Source organism: Oxyura jamaicensis, chromosome Z (genome assembly GCF_011077185.1).
Source record: "Oxyura jamaicensis isolate SHBP4307 breed ruddy duck chromosome Z, BPBGC_Ojam_1.0, whole genome shotgun sequence".
NCBI classification, from domain to species: domain Eukaryota; kingdom Metazoa; phylum Chordata; class Aves; order Anseriformes; family Anatidae; genus Oxyura; species Oxyura jamaicensis.
In genome coordinates, this window is record NC_048926.1 from 12,949,864 (window position 1) to 12,969,029 (window position 19,166).

The 19,166-nt window shown below is 35.2% G+C and overlaps 1 protein-coding gene across 9 annotated transcripts in view; it reads left to right on the forward strand.

Annotated features, from left to right (window-relative positions):
- The window catches only part of NIPBL (NIPBL cohesin loading factor), a 164,361-nt gene that overhangs the window by 134,616 nt on the left and 10,579 nt on the right, over nt 1–19,166 (forward strand). For all 9 annotated transcript variants that reach the window (XM_035309234.1, XM_035309235.1, XM_035309236.1 and 6 more), the window contains 16 exons: nt 325–457; nt 2,526–2,669; nt 5,158–5,247; nt 5,487–5,701; nt 5,814–5,916; nt 6,842–6,940; nt 7,045–7,191; nt 8,420–8,554; nt 10,023–10,121; nt 11,436–11,489; nt 13,560–13,668; nt 14,298–14,434; nt 16,113–16,253; nt 16,578–16,671; nt 16,777–16,931; nt 17,189–17,279. In XM_035309234.1, coding sequence (XP_035165125.1) covers nt 325–457; nt 2,526–2,669; nt 5,158–5,247; nt 5,487–5,701; nt 5,814–5,916; nt 6,842–6,940; nt 7,045–7,191; nt 8,420–8,554; nt 10,023–10,121; nt 11,436–11,489; nt 13,560–13,668; nt 14,298–14,434; nt 16,113–16,253; nt 16,578–16,671; nt 16,777–16,931; nt 17,189–17,279 — 1,946 coding nt within the window. The remainder of the gene's footprint in view (nt 1–324; nt 458–2,525; nt 2,670–5,157; nt 5,248–5,486; nt 5,702–5,813; nt 5,917–6,841; nt 6,941–7,044; nt 7,192–8,419; nt 8,555–10,022; nt 10,122–11,435; nt 11,490–13,559; nt 13,669–14,297; nt 14,435–16,112; nt 16,254–16,577; nt 16,672–16,776; nt 16,932–17,188; nt 17,280–19,166) is intronic.

A 19,166-nucleotide genomic window follows, 5' to 3' on the forward strand; every position in this document is an offset into this window, starting at 1 on the left:
CTAGAATCAATACCTCCTAAATACAACACTCCAGCCTGAGGTTCAGAATTTTAATTATGTCATCCATCCTCTTCATGCACGCTTTAACTCAAAATAATAAAATGAAAAAGCTTAGGAAAAAAAAAAATCATGGATTAGCATGCAGTGCAACTTAGAGTTAAAAATGTTAGAACTATTTGTCCTTTACTGCATAAAATTATTTTTCTTTTAGAATCACTTAAAACTTGTTTTTTTCTGATTAACCATAGGGTTGCTTTTGTTTACATCAGAAGAAGTGCTTAAATGTCTCTAAGATTTACTTATATAATGCATTCTTTTGAACAGGTGTGGCAGTAAACAAGGGGAAGAAGATTATAGGCCACTGTTTGAGAACTTCATTCAAGATCTTCTTTCCACAGTCAATAAACCAGAATGGCCAGCTGCAGAGTTGCTACTTAGCTTATTAGGAAGGCTATTGGTAAGAGATTCTTGTTTTTAACTATGAAGAGTTGTTTATTTCATCTCCATCTATTACAGGAATGTTTTTAGATAGTTGGAGCAGACATGCAACATCTAAGGATTTTTTTACATGTATCACTTACTGTAAATACTAAAGTTTAGGTACGAAGATCATTGATAAGCAACTTGGAAAAAGTCATATGTAAATTGTTTCTCATAGAAGTCCACTTCTACTATTCCATGACATTTTCCACATTTAAAAAAATGGCATTCTATACCAGATATTCATTTAGAGTAAATGCAGATTAATAGCTGTAACTATTCATGTTAAATATCTTCTCTGGACTGTTCACTTAGCACAGAATCTGAAAACAGGTAGGTAGGTAGTTCCTGTACCAATATCATTTGTTTATGAAATTTGAAATTTTACAGAATGTGAACATTTTTGCTAATGTGTTTTTAGAGAGTTATTATTCAGTATTAATTACAGTGTAATTAACACAGTAATTTCACAAAATCACAGAATGGTTAAGGTTGGAAAGGACCTCTGAAGGTCATTTGGTCCAATCCTTCTTCTTAAGCAAGGACACCTCTAGAGCAGGATGCACAAAGAAAGAGACTCTACAGCCTTTCTGGGCAGCCTGTCCTAGTGCTTTTCCACTCATACAGTGAAGAAGTGCTTCCTGATACTCGTTTAGAACTTCTTGTGTTCCAGATTATGCCCATTGCCTCTTGTCCTGTCACTGGGCACCACTGGCTCCATCTTTTTTGCACCCTCCCTTCAGGTATTTGTAGACATTGATGAGATTCCCCTGTGAGCGTCCTCTTCTCATGGCTTAATGGTCCCAGCTCTCTCAGCCTCCTCTCACAGCAGAGATGCTTCAGTCCCTTTGTAAGACTCTTTCCAGTATGTCCACATCTTTCTTGTACTGCATGGGGCAGATGTGGACACAGTACTCAACTTGCAGCCTCACCAGCACTGAGTAAAGGGGAAGGATCACCTCTCTTGATCTGCTGGCAATACTTTGCCTAATGCAGCTAAGAATACCACTAGCCTTCTTTGGGCACACTGCTGACCTATGTTCACCTTGGTGTCTACCCGGACTCCTTTTCTGCTAAGCTGCTTTCCAGCTGGGTGTTGCCCCAGCACAGTTGGGCAGCAATCCATCTCCATATCTGAGAATGTAACAAGGACCTGAGATCAGCCATGGGCCTCCTTCTTTGATGCCTACTATGCACTCTTCTGCGTGAGCTGCTATGCAAACTGCTGTCTCTGTTGGGTGCTTCTGTTAGCTATACTCTGGGACATGTGCTCTAGATTAGGCCTTTATGAAGGCCTCTCCTCAGCGAGTAGCTAGGCACCAGCTAAAGGGATACTTGACCCCCTCCCCTTAGCGAGGGGCAGCTGCAACAGAAGCTCCTGACATCAGGGACTGTCAGGTCAGTGGTTGTCTAACCATGCATCTAGACCTTCTGCAGGCCCACACCCTACAGATATCCCCTATCTTTGTCCTTGCCTAACAGCAGCAGTCAACCTCAAGTTCCTCAGACGATTGCCAGGAGCTCCCCCAGTGCTCCTTGACCTTGAACCCAGAAAGTTCTGAAGTTTTCTGAAGTTCCCCAAAGCAGGGCTGAAGACTTCTACACAAATGGCTGCATCTGTTGGTTGTTTCTGTTAGCTGTGCTAACAGCTAATTTGATCTGGGGTTTTGTTGGTTTTGTTTGTTTATTTTTTCTTTTTGAATTTGTTATGGTCCTGTACCTAGTAAAATGTATCTTTCATTACACTTGTGTGAATAATGAGGAACATGTATTTTGATGATTAAGATCTACGCTATACTAGATGTCTGGTTGATTTTATGAAAGTGTATATTGAAAAAAACTCTAACAGGCATACATGTAGAGAGGGAGAGAATAAAAGAAAAAAACAGTAATACAAAATAAGGATTGTATCTGGTAAGAAAGTAAATGACAGTTTTACTGAATATGGACGTTAGGTAGGGATTTTAATAAGGTCACCCAGTATCTTGTGATCTCAGCTATAAAAATAAAAAAAAAAATAAAAGTATATATTCTGCTTTTCTTAGGTTCACCAATTCAGTAACAAATCAACAGAAATGGCTTTAAGAGTTGCATCACTTGACTATCTTGGAACTGTAGCTGCAAGACTGAGGAAAGATGCAGTCACTAGCAAAATGGATCAAGGATCTATAGCCAGAATCCTCAAACAGGTGTGTGAGAGATCCCATGCCAGCTGGATTCAGTTGGATTGAGATGTGTCCATTCAAACGTTTGAAAATTACAAAATTTTATTTAAAAAAGCTAAAAGCAAACAAAAATATCTCCAACAGAAAACATGTGAAGAATCATTTTTCATCGTTATCTAGAAATCTGAACCAAATGTATTTGATTTATAAGTATCACATTTCTTATCTCATCATGGGTATATTAAGTGGTTAATTACAGTGGTAAAACCAGTTTTACTGTAACAATATAGAGGAAATAATGGAGCGACAGCAACAGTTGAATTCTGTCTTCAGAGGCAATAAAAATATATATGTATGTAAGTATTTCCTGTCACAAACTGGTAATTGGGCTTATGGCACTTAGGTTTTAGAGAGTTCAGTTCTTCAGCCTGTAAGGTTAGATTTTATATGATATGTCTGGTATTGGTCATCTTTATTTTATATGCTGGACTTGCATATATCTTTCACTAGAGAATGTGTATGTGCATTTCTGCTAATGCTGATTATCAAAATGTTTCCAAATCTGCAAGGGTGGCAGCAGTTACCAAAGTGATATATGCTTTTGAGTTCTCTACTGCACATAGTATGAGAAAATCATCAGGTCTTATGTGTCCTTCTAAAAATATGGACTTGCACATTTCTTATGGGGCCTATACGCTTCTTTTTTGAACTATTACCTGCTTACAATGTGATTAGATCTGAAGTTGAGTAGTCATGTCAAATTCACTATATCAAAATTTCCCTTTCAGTTGCCTGAAAAAGTATCCAGATCTATTTTATGTATTCTGTAATGACTGCTACAGATCTATGCTGGAGGAAACAATTCCACAATTCACAGGCATTCAAATAAAAAATCAAAACTCATCTACTCCTTTGTGAGGCTGATAATTGCCATAACTTTTGTTGATTAGAATATTGTACTATATAGAGTGTCAAATCTTCACGCTCATGGTTTAATATAATGTGTACTTCTGTGTGCTAGTGAATTATTATTCTCTTCTATTGGCAGTAATTCTGACAATTCTACATCAGATTTTGTAGGGAAATGTTTTAGAAGGACCCCTTTCTCTTTCCCTATCTCCAGAAGTTATAAAGGTATTGAAAGATATTCCAGCAAGATATGTATGCAAATAGTAACCTGATTTTTATTTTTTAACAAGATCAGGTAGTAACTGGGCATTGACATCTGCAGAAAATAAAATTGCTTTGGGCAATTGAGTGCTAAAAGCATTCTTTTTTCCAGTTATTCAGGAACTTAACATCAGCGATGGCGGACAGTACCATCCATAAATTATGGAAGTATAAATTATGCAGTATGATTAGTATGGGTAGACAGTGTGTTGTTTATAAATGATTTATAAGAAAAAATAACTACATGGAAATGTTTGTGTGACAGCTAAGCTTGAATTTATTACTCAGATGGAAAGACAGTAAGAGGATCTATTGGTAGACATAGTCAGCTCTAGTAATCAGGAAATTATCAGAATAATCAGAAAAGGGCTTACACCTCTAAAGATTGTTCTTTGCTGAAGAAGATTTTTTATTTTTGTAGCTGAAGAAGATTAAACCAGAAATTCTTCTATTCTACTTTTATTATCAATATTGAATATGATTTTATTTGTTTTTTTTTCCCTTTTGTTCTGTTTTTTTTTTACTTGTTAGAAAATACTTAGAGTTCATCAAGCACGTTACCCAAAAATTTAACATTTAAAACATTTAAATTGTAATTTGTACATATATGAGGGTGCTAAATGTTTATAAATGAACCTACATCAGCATTTTGTGCGCTGCAACTTAATTTAATCTCAGAGAGCGTGATTCTTTTAACGCTAGAGCCCAGATGTTTTTAGTAACGTCCTCCATAAATTCTTTCCCTAGATGCATTGAGCACAGTTGCTGCACTTTCTCTATGGAGGTGCTTTATCCCTGGTTCCCTGGTAACAGTTATGCCAAATATTTTTGGCATACGGAATAAGTTATTTTTATTTCTTTAATGTTTTCCATACCTTTTTACTGTTGTCTGTGGCTTTCATATTTGTTTTCATTTGGATTTTGTGTCTTCTATGCCTGAGAAGTCACTGTTTAATTTTTTTTTTATTGTCGGTGAGATAACTAACAATGACTTTTAGATGTTAAACCTTGTGTCAGTCTGCTCTGTGTGATTTCAGCCCTTCTTTTTTTCTCAGTGACATAGTATCTTAATACAAGATCACAGAAGGAGAAATAATCGTATCAGTCAATATGTTTTAACACGAGTCTTAAACTGCTTTTAATCATTTTTAGACTTCAGAATCACAAAGTCTAATTTGCTTTAGTTTGTATGCAGTATACAGGTAACTACTTAAAATATTGTTAAAGTTCTGCAATTATCACAACAGCTACACTTTATTTTATATGTGGACACACAGATTGTCAGATAATAATTACCACTGAGCAATATTCTGTTTTATATCTATCTTTCTCCTTCTGACAGGTTTCAGGAGGAGAAGATGAAATTCAACAGCTTCAAAAGGCTTTGCTGGATTATCTGGATGAGAACACAGAAACTGATGCATCACTAGTGGTAAATTTCAGCTTTCTGATATAATAATAAAAATAAAATAATAAAAATAATTTCAATAACACACTGACTGAATAAAATGACTTTCAGTCATGAATCAGTTAAATTTTCACCTTAACATTCAGTGCCGTTTGTCTTTTCCAGAATATGGTTGATGCATTAGATTCATTTAATCTCATTATAAATCTGTTAATTTCACTCTATCTCTTTTTTTTTCTGTGCATTCTGTTGTATCTCTCCAGTTTTCTCGGAAGTTTTATATAGCTCAGTGGTTTCGTGATACAACTATGGAGACAGAGAAAGCAATTAAATCACAGAAAGATGAGGATTCATCTGAAGGAACTCATCATGCAAAAGATGTTGAGACCACAGGACAAATCATGCACAGAGCAGAAAGTCGCAAAAAGTTTCTTCGCAGCATCATTAAAACTGCTCCGTTTCAGTTCAGTACATTAAAGTATGTTTTACTACTGCTGATTTCTTTATTAACCTTTATTAAAGCATCTTATTTGATGCTTTTAGCTATTTTTGATAAACATGTCCTAATTATTGCATTGAATTTGTTGCAGGATGAATTCTGATACTGTGGACTATGAAGATGCATGTTTGATTGTTCGCTACTTGGCCTCTATGAGGCCGTTTGCCCAGAGCTTCGATATTTATTTGACACAGGTAAACTGTGCCAGAAGTCTTAGTACAGTGAAACAGAGTTGGTTTCTGATTCTAAACACTTTTGAGGTAGTGTGCAATACCTGCTCATTGCTGAGCACAGGTATTTGTCAGGCGATGATGACACCATGTGCTTTCATATTCTGTACTGATGGAAAATAAGTGCTTATTTTTCTTTTTGTTGCATGCATTTTATACGTCATATTGTGTTTATGTGATTTTCTTTGTGTGTGTATATTCAAAATGATTATATTAAATGTACACAGTAAAGGGTTAATTATAAATGTTGAAATCTTTTCCACAGTTTTTGTAAGATGCTTGCTCATTTGGTAGTGCTAACCCATGAAAAGTATCTTAATTTGATTTGAAAATATATGTCAACATGGTTATTTGCTTGTACAAGTGCATGTTACTCCCACTTGCTTCAGAAGTTGTTTGACAGCGTGGTTTCTTTCCTTTTCCTGGGAGAACTAAAATGTTGGCATGGTGACATGTTTGAACTCCAGGAATGGTTTAGGTTGCGTTACTTATACTGATCCACATACGTAGCCAGTTCTAGAGTTACAGTGTCCAAATTCAACCTTCCTGTTAAAAGAAGCATGGTGAAAGCCTCATCCGAATGGCAAAAGTACAATTTAAAGTAAAGGGACATGGAGTGAACATATGGACCTTGTATGAATCTTGCTTGGAATAGTCTTAGAGATGTAGCAAATCCTGGCAAATACCTATGCTGAAGTCATCAGTGCTATGGAGCATCATTTACATGCACCTCTTTACTGTCTAAGAAAATGTATCAAATTCTTAGTAGACAGATACTCTTATTTTAGTTAAATAGTGTACGTGTTGTTCTTCTGCATTTTTGCCTTTATTAAGCCCTGTTTACTATCTTCTTGAAGCAATTGAAATTTTATTTTTGTTCTCTTATTAGATTCTGCGTGTACTTGGTGAAAATGCAATTGCTGTTCGAACAAAAGCCATGAAGTGTTTGTCTGAGGTTGTTGCTGTAGACCCCAGTATTCTTGCAAGGGTAAAAACAAAAAAAAATCCCATCATGAACTTGCATATTTTTATCATACTTAGAAGAAATCCTTATTTCTTATTTTGGATTTGTGTTTTATTTGTTCTTTTCAGCTGGATATGCAACGAGGTGTTCATGGACGGTTAATGGATAACTCTACTAGTGTACGAGAAGCAGCTGTTGAGCTGCTTGGCCGATTTGTGCTCTGTCGTCCTCAGCTTGCTGAGCAGTATTATGACATGCTGATTGAAAGAATATTGGTAGGTGACTTGTAATATTTATGATAAATGGCATTGAGAAACTTGCTTTCAGCAGAGCTTTTATGTTTAGTAATATGGAATTACAAACCCAACAGTGTATTACATTTCATTGTTTTAAATGAGGGTACATTATCCTTGTAAGACCAACCGTGTAAAACATATCACTTGTTTCTAGTTAGGCTTTTTGGCATCAGAAAGTAAACATATGCAGAAAGCTGTACTGCAACAGAACCAGGATTGTGTTATTTTTAGTTCCACTGTTAAGACGCAGATTATGTGAGAAGAGGAATTCCATATCTCTGGATTTTGAGAAATAGGTTACTGAAGGCAAATTAGTAGTGTGAGACAATGAAAAAAGATTGACAGCACAGTATTCTAAAGTTTCCATTTGTAATCCAAAGTAAAAAAATATAAAACTACTTTGTTTTTCTATGCTGTGTTTAGGTTTATAAAAGGTTTCCTGTTAGAAATTTAGTTTTAGTAGTGTTAGAAGTTCAGGTTTTGTACAGGAAGTGTTTTTTGTCTGGATGTTCAGATAACATACAATGTTAATTTAACTGTAAAGTAACATTAGCTTTTAGGATCCATGTCATGTAGGTTTTTAGTCAAGTACTACTCATTTACTGCGCTTATAATAAAACATGTTTGTGAGAGGCTCTAGAAATAGCCGGCTCCATATGTTTACAAGCATGCATGAAACAATTAATGCTGATGTTCAGATAAACAGGTTTTGAATATGATCATATGAAGTGAAGCTTCTCACTCATCACCTCAGACAAAGCCTAGGAAAATGGGAAAGGTTAGCTGCACAGGGCTTATCCACAAGTTTTGTCCAAAAGCTTGAAGTATTACTGTCCAGATCTACAGAGGTTTTGTGTGTTCAAACAACATAGTTAAAGCGTCACTACATCTAGCTTTTAAAATTGTGGAGTGGAATTACACATATGCAACATTATGAGCTCCTATACAAAAGAGGGTATAAGTGAAGGAAGCATTCAACATAAAGGGCACTCAAACAGCCCTTTAGAAATATTGAAAATAAAGTGGTGCAAGTTATGCTGACCTTATAAATGCTCATATAAATGCTCTCTATAATATTTTAGCTGCCTTTTCTATATACATTTTTAAAGCAAAGTTGGTTGATCTTCAAATATTAGTTCATATAACACAAATTAATTCGTATGTCAGAATTATTTTCAAGAGTGTAATGCTTTTATTATCCTCACAGGATACAGGTATCAGTGTCAGAAAAAGAGTCATAAAGATACTTAGGGATATCTGCATTGAACAACCAACATTTCCCAAAATTACAGAGATGTGTGTGAAAATGATTCGAAGAGTCAATGATGAAGAAGGCATTAAGGTAGAGTAAAACATATCCCTCAGGATTTTGATTATCATTGTTTTGGTGTTTCTATTTTTTTGACAAAAATAATTTAAAAAATAATAATATTACGTTGCTTGTTTGTAAAGTTTGTGATTTGTGATTTTTATTTACTTTTAATTTTTGAGAGAGTTAATATCTTAACTTCTTACATTGCTTACTTGTTTTTCTTTCTCTTCTTTGTTTTCTTCAAGTTCTTACTTACAGTCAAAAGATCAAAAATAGTTATTTTCTAGAGGTTTTTTTTTTTTTTCTACTTCAAAGAACTGTATATAGTACTTTTCTAACAAGTAAAATTGGTTTGTGAAAATCCTTCCTGCACACAAAATAAGCTTTAGTACAAAATCAAGTGCTTGAACTTAGTATATGCCAGACATGTAAGTTCTCTGGTCTGAGGTATTTATGTGTTTTTTGTTTGTTTGTTTGTTTGTTTGTTTGCATTAATTCTGAACATTTTATTAATCACTTACTCGCCCCAAAATGTTACTTATGTGGTCACATTCCACTTTTTGTGCACTGTATATTCAGAAGGGCACAAAAGTAAGATTATATGATAAATCATAAAGCTGACACTGATGTTTTTGTTTGACTAAGCAAAATAACTTTAAAACAGGTGGGTACACCTGTAATAATTTTGTATCACACTTTCAGTGGGATTTGAAATCTGCAACTTTTAAGTTGCACTATATATTTTTACCACTTGAGACATGTTAATACCAAGTAGCTTTCAAAGACTGTTTATCAAGAAGTAGGATCCAAGGCACTGGAAGTCGGATCAAAGGTGCTGCTACAAAAAGAGATTGACCTTGTTCCCTCTCTTTCATTCCCTTTCTTTTACAACAACTTCATAAAAATGAGGTGGTGTCTAAAATGTATTTTTTATGCCTCCATGGATGAGGAGATATACTTAAAACAGTATGCTTTGTAAGCAATGCAGAAATAATTTAGTTCCCTTTCACTCTTCCACATTTTCCACCATAAAAAACATTGAAAGGGAACCTACATCCTAAGTTTGGCTAGAGAGACTTGGGTTCTCTCTCTTCCCTACCTTGTCACAACTGTTCTGAAGACTCCAAAATAATCTACCACTGCTGCTAATTCTGCTATACAAATCATAATCTTGTGTTTAGTTTTTATTTTCTCAGGGTGCTATGTTTTCCTGAGGAATGCAAATTGGAGCAGGAAAGTTGTAACCATTTGTAAAGGAAATGGTTTCTGTAGCATCATTTCCCAGTGAAATGTTTAGAGGCCAGTATATAACGCCTGTAATATTTGATCTGGGTCTGCCTCTAATAGCATTCTCTACAACAGTCTCACTTAGTCTGAACAATTCCTCATGAAATGACACATATCATCAGTAAATCTATTGTATGGACAGATGAGAGATAACATCTATGTGCCAAGATTGGATTATTTACTTCTACTAATATTTTTTTTCCCCCTTCAGAAATTAGTAAATGAAACATTCCAGAAGCTCTGGTTTACTCCAACTCCACACCATGACAAAGAAGCAATGACCAGGAAAATACTAAACATCACTGATGTGGTATGTTATATAAATTTGAACTGGGTTATATGCAGAACTTGATTATATTTTTAGTGTCTTTGAAACATTATCTGTATTCTTTCAGAAAGTGAAAAATACACAACTAACTCATGTATCAGATGGTTTTCTTTATGTATCTCCTGGCATTGAATATGTGTGAGAATTATTCATCTGATGGAACAAGCTTTAGAAACTTTAACTCATGAAACATAAACTCACAAATACACTGTCAGTAATAACTGGGACCACCTTATATTCCAGTTGTGTAAAATACTTGTTCAGTTAAAACATATGAAGTTTCTACTATATATGATATCTCTCAGCAAATGCTAGTAGCAGCATCTAGTTGCCTACCTAAGAATCACAGAATCATAGGGGTTAGAAGGGACTGCAAGAGATCATCGAATCCAACCCTCCTGCCAAAGTAGGTTCCCTTAAAGCGGGTTGCCCAGGTAGAAAAGAAATAGTCTCTTGGAAGAAAAAAATTCTCAAACAATTGATAACATTTATTTTGAAAGATGAATAAGCTTTCTTAACAAATTCAGGGTCATGTCCTCAACTAGAGTAAACTAATAACTGCTTACTTGTATCTACTTTGTGGAAACAGTGAATTAAACAGCATGTCTCAAAAATCTGTTTCCAATAGAATGCTTATACATTTGTAGTGATAATGTGTTGTGTAAAATCACTGTGCTGAGAAGGTGTTTTAATATCAATTTGACAAAGAGGTAAAGATCAAGTAAGTCTACTTAAAATTGTGTGCAGTTTTATCCTGCTTTTTAATATTTTTACCAGATAAAAATATAGAGTGCGTTTTTCCAGGCTGAAAAGTCAGTCAAGTTGACTTGAGCTTAACTCAATTCTTCTGGTAATTCTACTTGAGAGCACCTGTGAGCTGATTTTGATACATGATGAGAGTTAAGGATTGGTTTGTTTCTGTTAAAATGTGTGTGTGTCTGTGTGCATATATATATATGTATATATATTTATATATATACATACATACATTTTCATATGTGTATACACATGTTCATTTTTGATACACTTTAATGTGTAAAAAAATGTTCTACAAAACCAAAATTTGCAATGGTCAGTAAAATATGTAGGCCTTGCATTGTATGGAATATATATAAATTCTGGAACTATTGAAATGGTGAGAATTTTTTTCATATGCAGAATACAGTTTCTAATCCATAAAGATACAAAATCATCTTACTAATGCATACTTGCTGTTCTTTAAAGATGTCATCTGCATTGGAGTAATACTTCTTCAGGTTCCTGTTTTAAACAGCTTATTTTCAATACTGCTTTTAGGTTGCAGCTTGTAGAGATACAGGGTATGATTGGTTTGAACAGCTTCTTCAAAATGTAAGTAACAAAATTTTAAAGTATGACATAATCATTGTAAGAATATTAATATTTCTTTTGATACTGAAATGCATTGGAGGGATACTTCAAAAGCAATCTTTTACAATAGACAAATTCAATTAATGCCCTTTAAACATCTGACTTTTTTTTTAATATTGATTCCTGCAGTTTTCTTTGTCTCTGACACTAGTTTCTCTATTTCCATGTAAAAAAAAAAGTTCTATAAATATTTCACATTTTGATTTTCACTTTGGGAGGTTTTAGGTTTGTTTTGTTTTGTTTTGTTTTGTTTTTTAATTTCTTGGTGTCTTCAATAATGAGTGAGTGACATAACATGAAATCCACAGTTAAGGTACTTAGTTCTGAAATGAGCATCTGGTGCAATGTAGATTATTTTTTTCAGTGATAGATACATATGTTTTCATATCTAATACATCTGTTACACAGTTTATAAAAGCAGTGAATATCTAAAGTATTGCTTACTTCTACATTATGTTTTACCCTCATTTTTCTAAGAAATGAGCTTGCTTTGCTTATATCTATTAGATTATGGTATCTTTCTCCTCTAATTCTCATATGCACTGATGAATTTTAAAGCAAAATTGACAAAATCATCAATCAGAAAATTAGAGGTCTCAAAACATTTTACTTTAGCCTGGAATGCCAAGAAAATAGTTAGTCAAGTATATCAGCTTAACGCTTACACTGAAAAAAAAGACTAGAGTTTGGGTTCAATCTATGATGGATATTAAAGGATCTCCAGGAATACAATTTCAGTACCCAAAGTTTGATTACTGTGTTCATAAAAGTGTTTCATCTTAGACTCATTTTTTTGTTTAATGACAAAAAAAAAAATCCTTTTGCCTTTTCCCTATTTTTTGCCTAATCATTTTGAAAATTTTTCTATTAATTACTCTTGGCAAGTATGACTAAATTAATATTTTCCTCATAGTTCACGAAGCACAGAGTTAGTTTCATCCCAGTGAAAACATCAATAGAACTGCTCTTGTCTATCCTTTTGTCACACTTAGTTTTTCTTTAATTCTCCTGCATTTTGGTTTGATGTTTTTTTACTTCCTTTAAATTTTTCTTCATTAAATAGCTTTTATGGAGATGTTAAACAAATTATTTTGTAATACAAAATCCTTGTTTACTTGTAGTAATTATAAAACCAGTATTTATCCAATGTAAATGGATGAATGAAACTAGAGAGGCCTAGTGGAGAAATCTTGACAAGTTACAGAGTTAGGCAATCCCCAACAACATGGAAGTTTAACAAGAGCACCTGGCAAGGGGCAACCGTGAATACACGTGCAGACTGTGGGATGAGAGGCTGGAGAGCAGCCCCGCAGAAAGGGGTCTTGGGGTTCTCATCAACATCATGTTGAACATGAGTCACCAGTGTGCCCTGGCAGCCAGGAGGGCCAACCATGCCCTGGGGTGCATCAGGCATGGCACTGCTAGCTGGTTGAGGGAAGGCATTGTCCTGCTCTGCTCTGTGCTGCTTCAGCCTCACCTCCAGTACTGCGTGCAGTTTTGGGTTCCACAGTATAAAAAGGACATAAATTTTAGAGAGCCACCAAAGGAGGGCTACAAAGATGGTGAAGGGTTTAGAGGGCAAGACATATAAGAAGTGGTTGAGGTCCCTTGGTTTGTTCAGCCCACAGCAGAGCAGGCTGAGGGGAGGCCTCATGGCGGCCTGCAGCTCCCTCACAAGGGGAGCGGAGGGGCAGGCGCTGAGCTCTGCTCTCTGGGGACAGCGACAGGACCCGAGGGAACGGCATGGAGCTGAGACAGGGGAGGGTCAGGCTGGGGGTTAGGGAAAGGTTCTGCACCCAGAGGGTGGTCAGGCACTGGGAGAGGCTCCCCAGGGCAGTGGTCACAGCACTGAGCCTGCTGGAGTTCAACAAGTCTTTGGACAATGCTCTCAGACATTTGGTTTGATTTTTGGGTGGTGAAGCCAGGAGGTGGACTTGTTCATCCTTGTAGGTACCTTCTAACTAAGGAGATTCTATGATTTTATGAATGTAGCCTTTTCTACTGAATCATTTTCTGTTTCATCTGCTATAGCTTTTGAAGTCAGAAGAGGATGCCTCATATAAACCTGTGAAGAAAGCCTGTACTCAGCTTGTTGACAATTTGGTTGAGCACATCCTTAAATATGAGGAATCTTTATCAGGTAATATTATTTAGAATCCAGTAGCTAATCCACTTTGCATTTTAAATGCAAATAAATGAATATTGTAAGAGTGGTTGTTAAAATCAATGTGATGAAAAATTACTCTTTGAGGATTTCTATTACAAAACCTGTTGTAGTGAATTCTTGCATATAAGTTCATTATTACATACTTTTGAACAGTGTATAATAAAGTTTTCCTAATTTTCTCTAGCTAACCACAATAACAGAATTACTTTTAAAATAATTTTTCAAAAGTTTTAGGTCACTAAAAACAAAACAGATACAGAAAACCTTATTTGCCTAAATGTGTTCTACAGTCATAATGGGAGTCATTGGCTGGACCAGTGTTCTGTATACAGTATTTATGAAATAATAACGTCTTTGAAATATGCCTGTTTCTTATTTCACATATTTTGTGATCATATACAAATGCTAACACATTATGTTATCATCTCTAATGCTCTTAACTAATAAGAATATATAAGAATATTCTATATTGACCATGAAGGATGTGTCACGGAAAAGATTATCATGGAAAAGATATTCATATTATAGTTAGGCCATATGTTTTTAATTGATCAAGTAATACTTGGATCTCATATCATTTGTATATTTTCTAATTTTTGCAGATTCTGACAACAAAGGCGTGAATTCTGGTCGCTTGGTTGCTTGCATAACCACTTTGTTCCTATTCAGCAAAATCAGGCCCCAGCTAATGGTCAAACATGCCATGACCATGCAGCCATACCTCACCACTAAATGTAGTGTAAGTACAGAAAATTAGAATATCAGCCTTATTTTTTCCTCAGATAATTAAGCATAGAAATTAATGGCTATTTTGCACGTTTAACAAAATTGAAGGTAGGAAAAGAGAAATAAAGTTATGTTTCTGTTTCCTGAACATCCTACATTATGAAAGTACTAGGTTATTTTAATGGTCTATGTCACTTTAAGATGCTGTTCCTCACCTTCTACTCCACATTTTACAGCCAAATGAAACTGAAATGTTTACTGCCTCTTTTTCTGTTGAGAACTGAAAACCACTTTTTCACCTGTTACAAAATCATTTCTTAAACTTGTTTTGTTTTTCAGTCAGTCTTAAAAGTAGTTAAGATTTAATACATGAATATTAAGCCTAAAGGCTTAATCTATGATTCCTTGAAATGTATAGCAAATATATCAAAATGAAAATGTCCTACTCTGTCCCTTAGCACTTCACCTCTTCCTTCCCTAGTTTCCACTTATGCAGCTCTTTTTTGTGTGTCTCTCTTTAAGACACACTCTCTTTAGTTCACAAAAATGTTATGGAGTTATAATGGTAAATCAAACACTCCAGTAAAATGTCCCTCTGCTTCTGACATATTGTGGGGCTTTCTGCCATTTTGATTAGCACAGTGGGCTCAGTGAAGGTTGCAACAAATCCCTGATCTGGCAGAAGAAGCAGGGCAGATCATGCAGCCACAGCTAAAGGAGGAGCATGGCTGAGTAGGAGGCAGTATCCCATCATAATAGGTCAGTTGCCCACAGGAGGAGGTTTTTGAGAGTCTTGTTGTCAAACGAGCTTGTAGGTATATCCAAACATTTTCTGGGTTCATCTCTGAATCATTCTGTAGGCACATCTACAACAGACTTTTAGAGCTGCTTCCGATCAAACAGTATAGGAAATGGGTATCTGATTATGCCCCTGATTATACTTGCTACAACATCTCTTTAGTGGTTTATATACATTTTATTCTTACATAGGTTGAGATGAATTGTAGAATTAGTTCACCACTGTCAGCTTGAATATGTAAGTAGTTTGATAACAGCATATGAAAATTATCTCATTTTGCTAAATGAGCCTGAGTTGTCAAAAAAAGTCATTTTTTACCCAGGTGTATATTTTTATATATAAAGTATTTTCCATAGGTTCCTCACTTACAACACGTGTATAGACATGATTATGCAAACTAATAATAATTTTAATTGTAATTTCTACATTAGTGGACATAATTATCTATTTTGTTTAAGTCACATTCAGCGATAACACAACTTTGTTTGTTGCTGATACCTGTTGCCAGATACTGTGTATTCTCTAGCATGCGTCAGAAAGTGTTTCTGTAAATTTGTTATAGGACTTCTAAAGAAAGAAAAAAATAAATAAAATTGTCAAGACCAAAAATTGTTAAGTTTTCAGGTCAGCTTATAGCCTTTATGAAAGGTGAAGTTCTTTTTCAACAGATTTTTTTCCAGAGGTCCCATAAAAAACAGGAACTAGGTTTCATAAAAATTAGTAATGTAATATCAAATCTAATAATATAAATAGCATTCTAATTCTTTACTAAATACCTCAGTCATATCTTATGTAAGAGCTGTGATTTTTCACTATCAGTTCATATTACTAGTACTTGTTTAATAGCTAACATAGCCAGAAATATTAAATGCTGTAAACACTTCTTTTTCAGACTCAGAATGATTTCATGGTGATCTGCAATGTTGCAAAAATCTTAGAGCTTGTAGTGCCACTAATGGAGCACCCAAGTGAGACCTTCCTTGCCACTATTGAGGAAGACCTCATGAAACTCATCATCAAATATGGCATGACGGTAAGCTTTTAATTGCTAATACTCAGTTGTTGATTCAATTTCACATTCCAAAATGCATGGTTTTGATTTAAAGCAAGTCTGTCTTCATTACAAAGTTGCTTATGCTGGTCATGGGACTCCTGAGCCACAAAAAAGGCAATATTCTTGGTTTACTGGAGTTTGTATATGTTGTTGCTATATTTTAACAATTATAAGTTTGGGCAGTTTTTCAGAGCAGTCTAGGAGACAGACTGTCAGAGATTTTGTTTTGATTCTGTATTGTTCTATGGGACCCTCAATTTTAAATTCTAAGAATGTAATTCATTTGTTCTTTCTTGCTCCTAGGTTGTTCAGCATTGTGTGAGCTGTCTTGGGGCTGTTGTGAACAAGGTCACCCAGAACTATAAGTTTGTGTGGGCCTGTTTTAATAGATACTATGGTAAGTAAAGTCATACCAAGTAATTTTCACTTTTCAGTTTTGGCTACAAGTCTTAGGAATGCACCACGTTTAAACACTGTGGTTAAAACTTTTATCTTACTGTAGGTGCACTTTCAAAATTAAAAAGTCAACACCAAGAAGACCCCAACAGTACAATACTTACTGCCAATAAACCAGCACTCCTTAGATCACTTTTCACTGTTGGCGCACTGTGTCGGCATTTTGATTTTGATCAGGAAGATTTTAAGGGCAACAGTAAGGTAAAAAAAAACACTTGTATTTACTCTCCAAGTCTTACACATATTGAATATTCCAGTATTATTGAAAGCACTGTATTCCTAGCTATTCATACTTACCTTATTTTGGAATGTATGCAATAATGTGTTGGGGTTTGTAAGGGTGTGAAGTCCATGCAGGAAGATTGTTTCTCCTTTTCTTTTTAATAATTATGTTTTTTGAAAGAGATCTTCAAACATCTGTTTCATCTTAAGTATTATTATTGCTTTAATTTGCTTAGGTTAACATTAAGGATAAAGTACTTGAACTGCTGATGTATTTTACAAAGCATTCAGATGAAGAAGTACAGACGAAAGCCATTATTGGCCTGGGTAAGAAATATTATTAGTTTTTATTATTTTGCTATACAAAACATCTATGCATTCTAGCAGGAATTCATGTGTATCTATGGTGGCAAGGGAATTTGTGGAAAAACAAATTTCACTACATGTTTTATTTGAGAAATTGCTAGAGAAATGTAGTCAAAGGGATGCTAGTTGTTTATATCTGCATCAGAATAGATGCTTTTGACAGAGAAAGCTTTCATTATGTGTGTCCAAGTCCTAAAAAGCAGCTTATTTCCAAAGTAATGGAGATGTTTGTTTGTTTGTTTGTTTGTTTTCCCTGTTGTTGAGATATGTTGTATCTCCAAATCTTGTTTTTCAGTCCACAAGGCATGGTTAAAGAATTACTAGAAAAAGTGCTGGAAAAATCTTGAGTATTTTAAGTGTAGGGCCAAATCTTCAACAGGAGTCAGGAGAACTCTGGTACTTTGTACCAGCTATAAGGGTTTATTTTGTACCAACTATGTGAATTGACTAGGATCTGAGATGATGCCATAGCCTAAATATCACTTTTTCTTTTAGTATTTTGGCTGTATTTCAATTTTAAATTCTTTATCTGAAGGCATTAGTATGGTATCTCAGTGACTAGCACTACTGCATGGGCTGCCATTGAGTGTGGTCTTTATCTCATTTGTCCTCTGCTCCAGGACAGAAACTGTACTTGTGAGAGAACCTTGTTTGTGTAGATAGACCTTGGTTTCTGGAAGAGTTCAGTTCATGATTAAGGCTTAGTCTAAAGAAAGTTCTCTTTTGTGCATGTGAGCTTGCTATCGCTTAACTGTGAGCTATAGTTTCACTCTGGTCAATAATTTGCCTCCTTATGCTGCTGTGTTGATGGCTTTTTCGATGGCTAGGAAGGACTCTGAGGATAGGGACCAAGACTTGTTTTGATATTCTGTGAGAAACCGTTTCAGACAGCTGAGTAGGATTAATGGCTTTAGAGTTGCCTCAGTTGCAGGAGTAATGATTTGGTGTTCTGGATTACCTGGAGTTTTTCTGGGCATTGCATCAAGGTGCACACACTTCCATAGTTCAGTCCAATTTAATTGTCTTCTCCTGGGTATTGCATGTGGGACAGGGGCTGCCGTGCAACCATACACGATTGCTTTACTCATGGATGCTGACAACATTGCATTAGCCAAAAACGTTGCTAAATTGCAGACTGAAGTGTAATCAATTCAGAGAAAGGGGTGTAAGTGGAGCTGGCTATCAGTAGGCTTTTTCAGATCTTTTTCTCTCTGCCTCTAAGTACCTCAGTCTTCTTTTTAATTAAACCTCAGACAACTGTTTTAAGTGACCTACTGATTTCACCTACATACTGGTTCCATTTTGGGGTTAGCTGTTGTATGCGTGTAGATGTAGACAGTGGCAAAGTTCTGCCTTACAGGCTGGTAATCAAGTCAAGTTGTCAAATCATTCAACATGTTGTGCAATAAGATGAAAAAGAGTAGCAAGCTATTTCAACATTTATACACAGTAAGTGTACCACATGAAGAATGCATACTTTTCTATCAGTAATTATTAATGCGTCCTTTTGGTAATGACAGTTAACAGTTTTAGCCCTTGCTTTGGGATGTGTCACTCCTGTTGAGGGATTAAGTTTAACCCTAAGTCTTTTGGGGCCTGTTTATAGTTCTTTTCCCAATGTGTACTTGCAAGGCAGATCAAGTATATAAAATTTAGATAGTGAATTTAACTAATCTGTAAGTTTCTAACAGGTAGTGTCTTATTAATGCGAATTTCAGTGCTCACTCTTAACAGAGTGAAAATAAAAGTATGAAGAGAATTAGTGTGACTGCAGCCCCAAGATGTGAAGTCAGTCCTTAAAAGAACACAGCAGATGCTTTTTTTTAAAAAAAAAAAAAAATCTCCTGT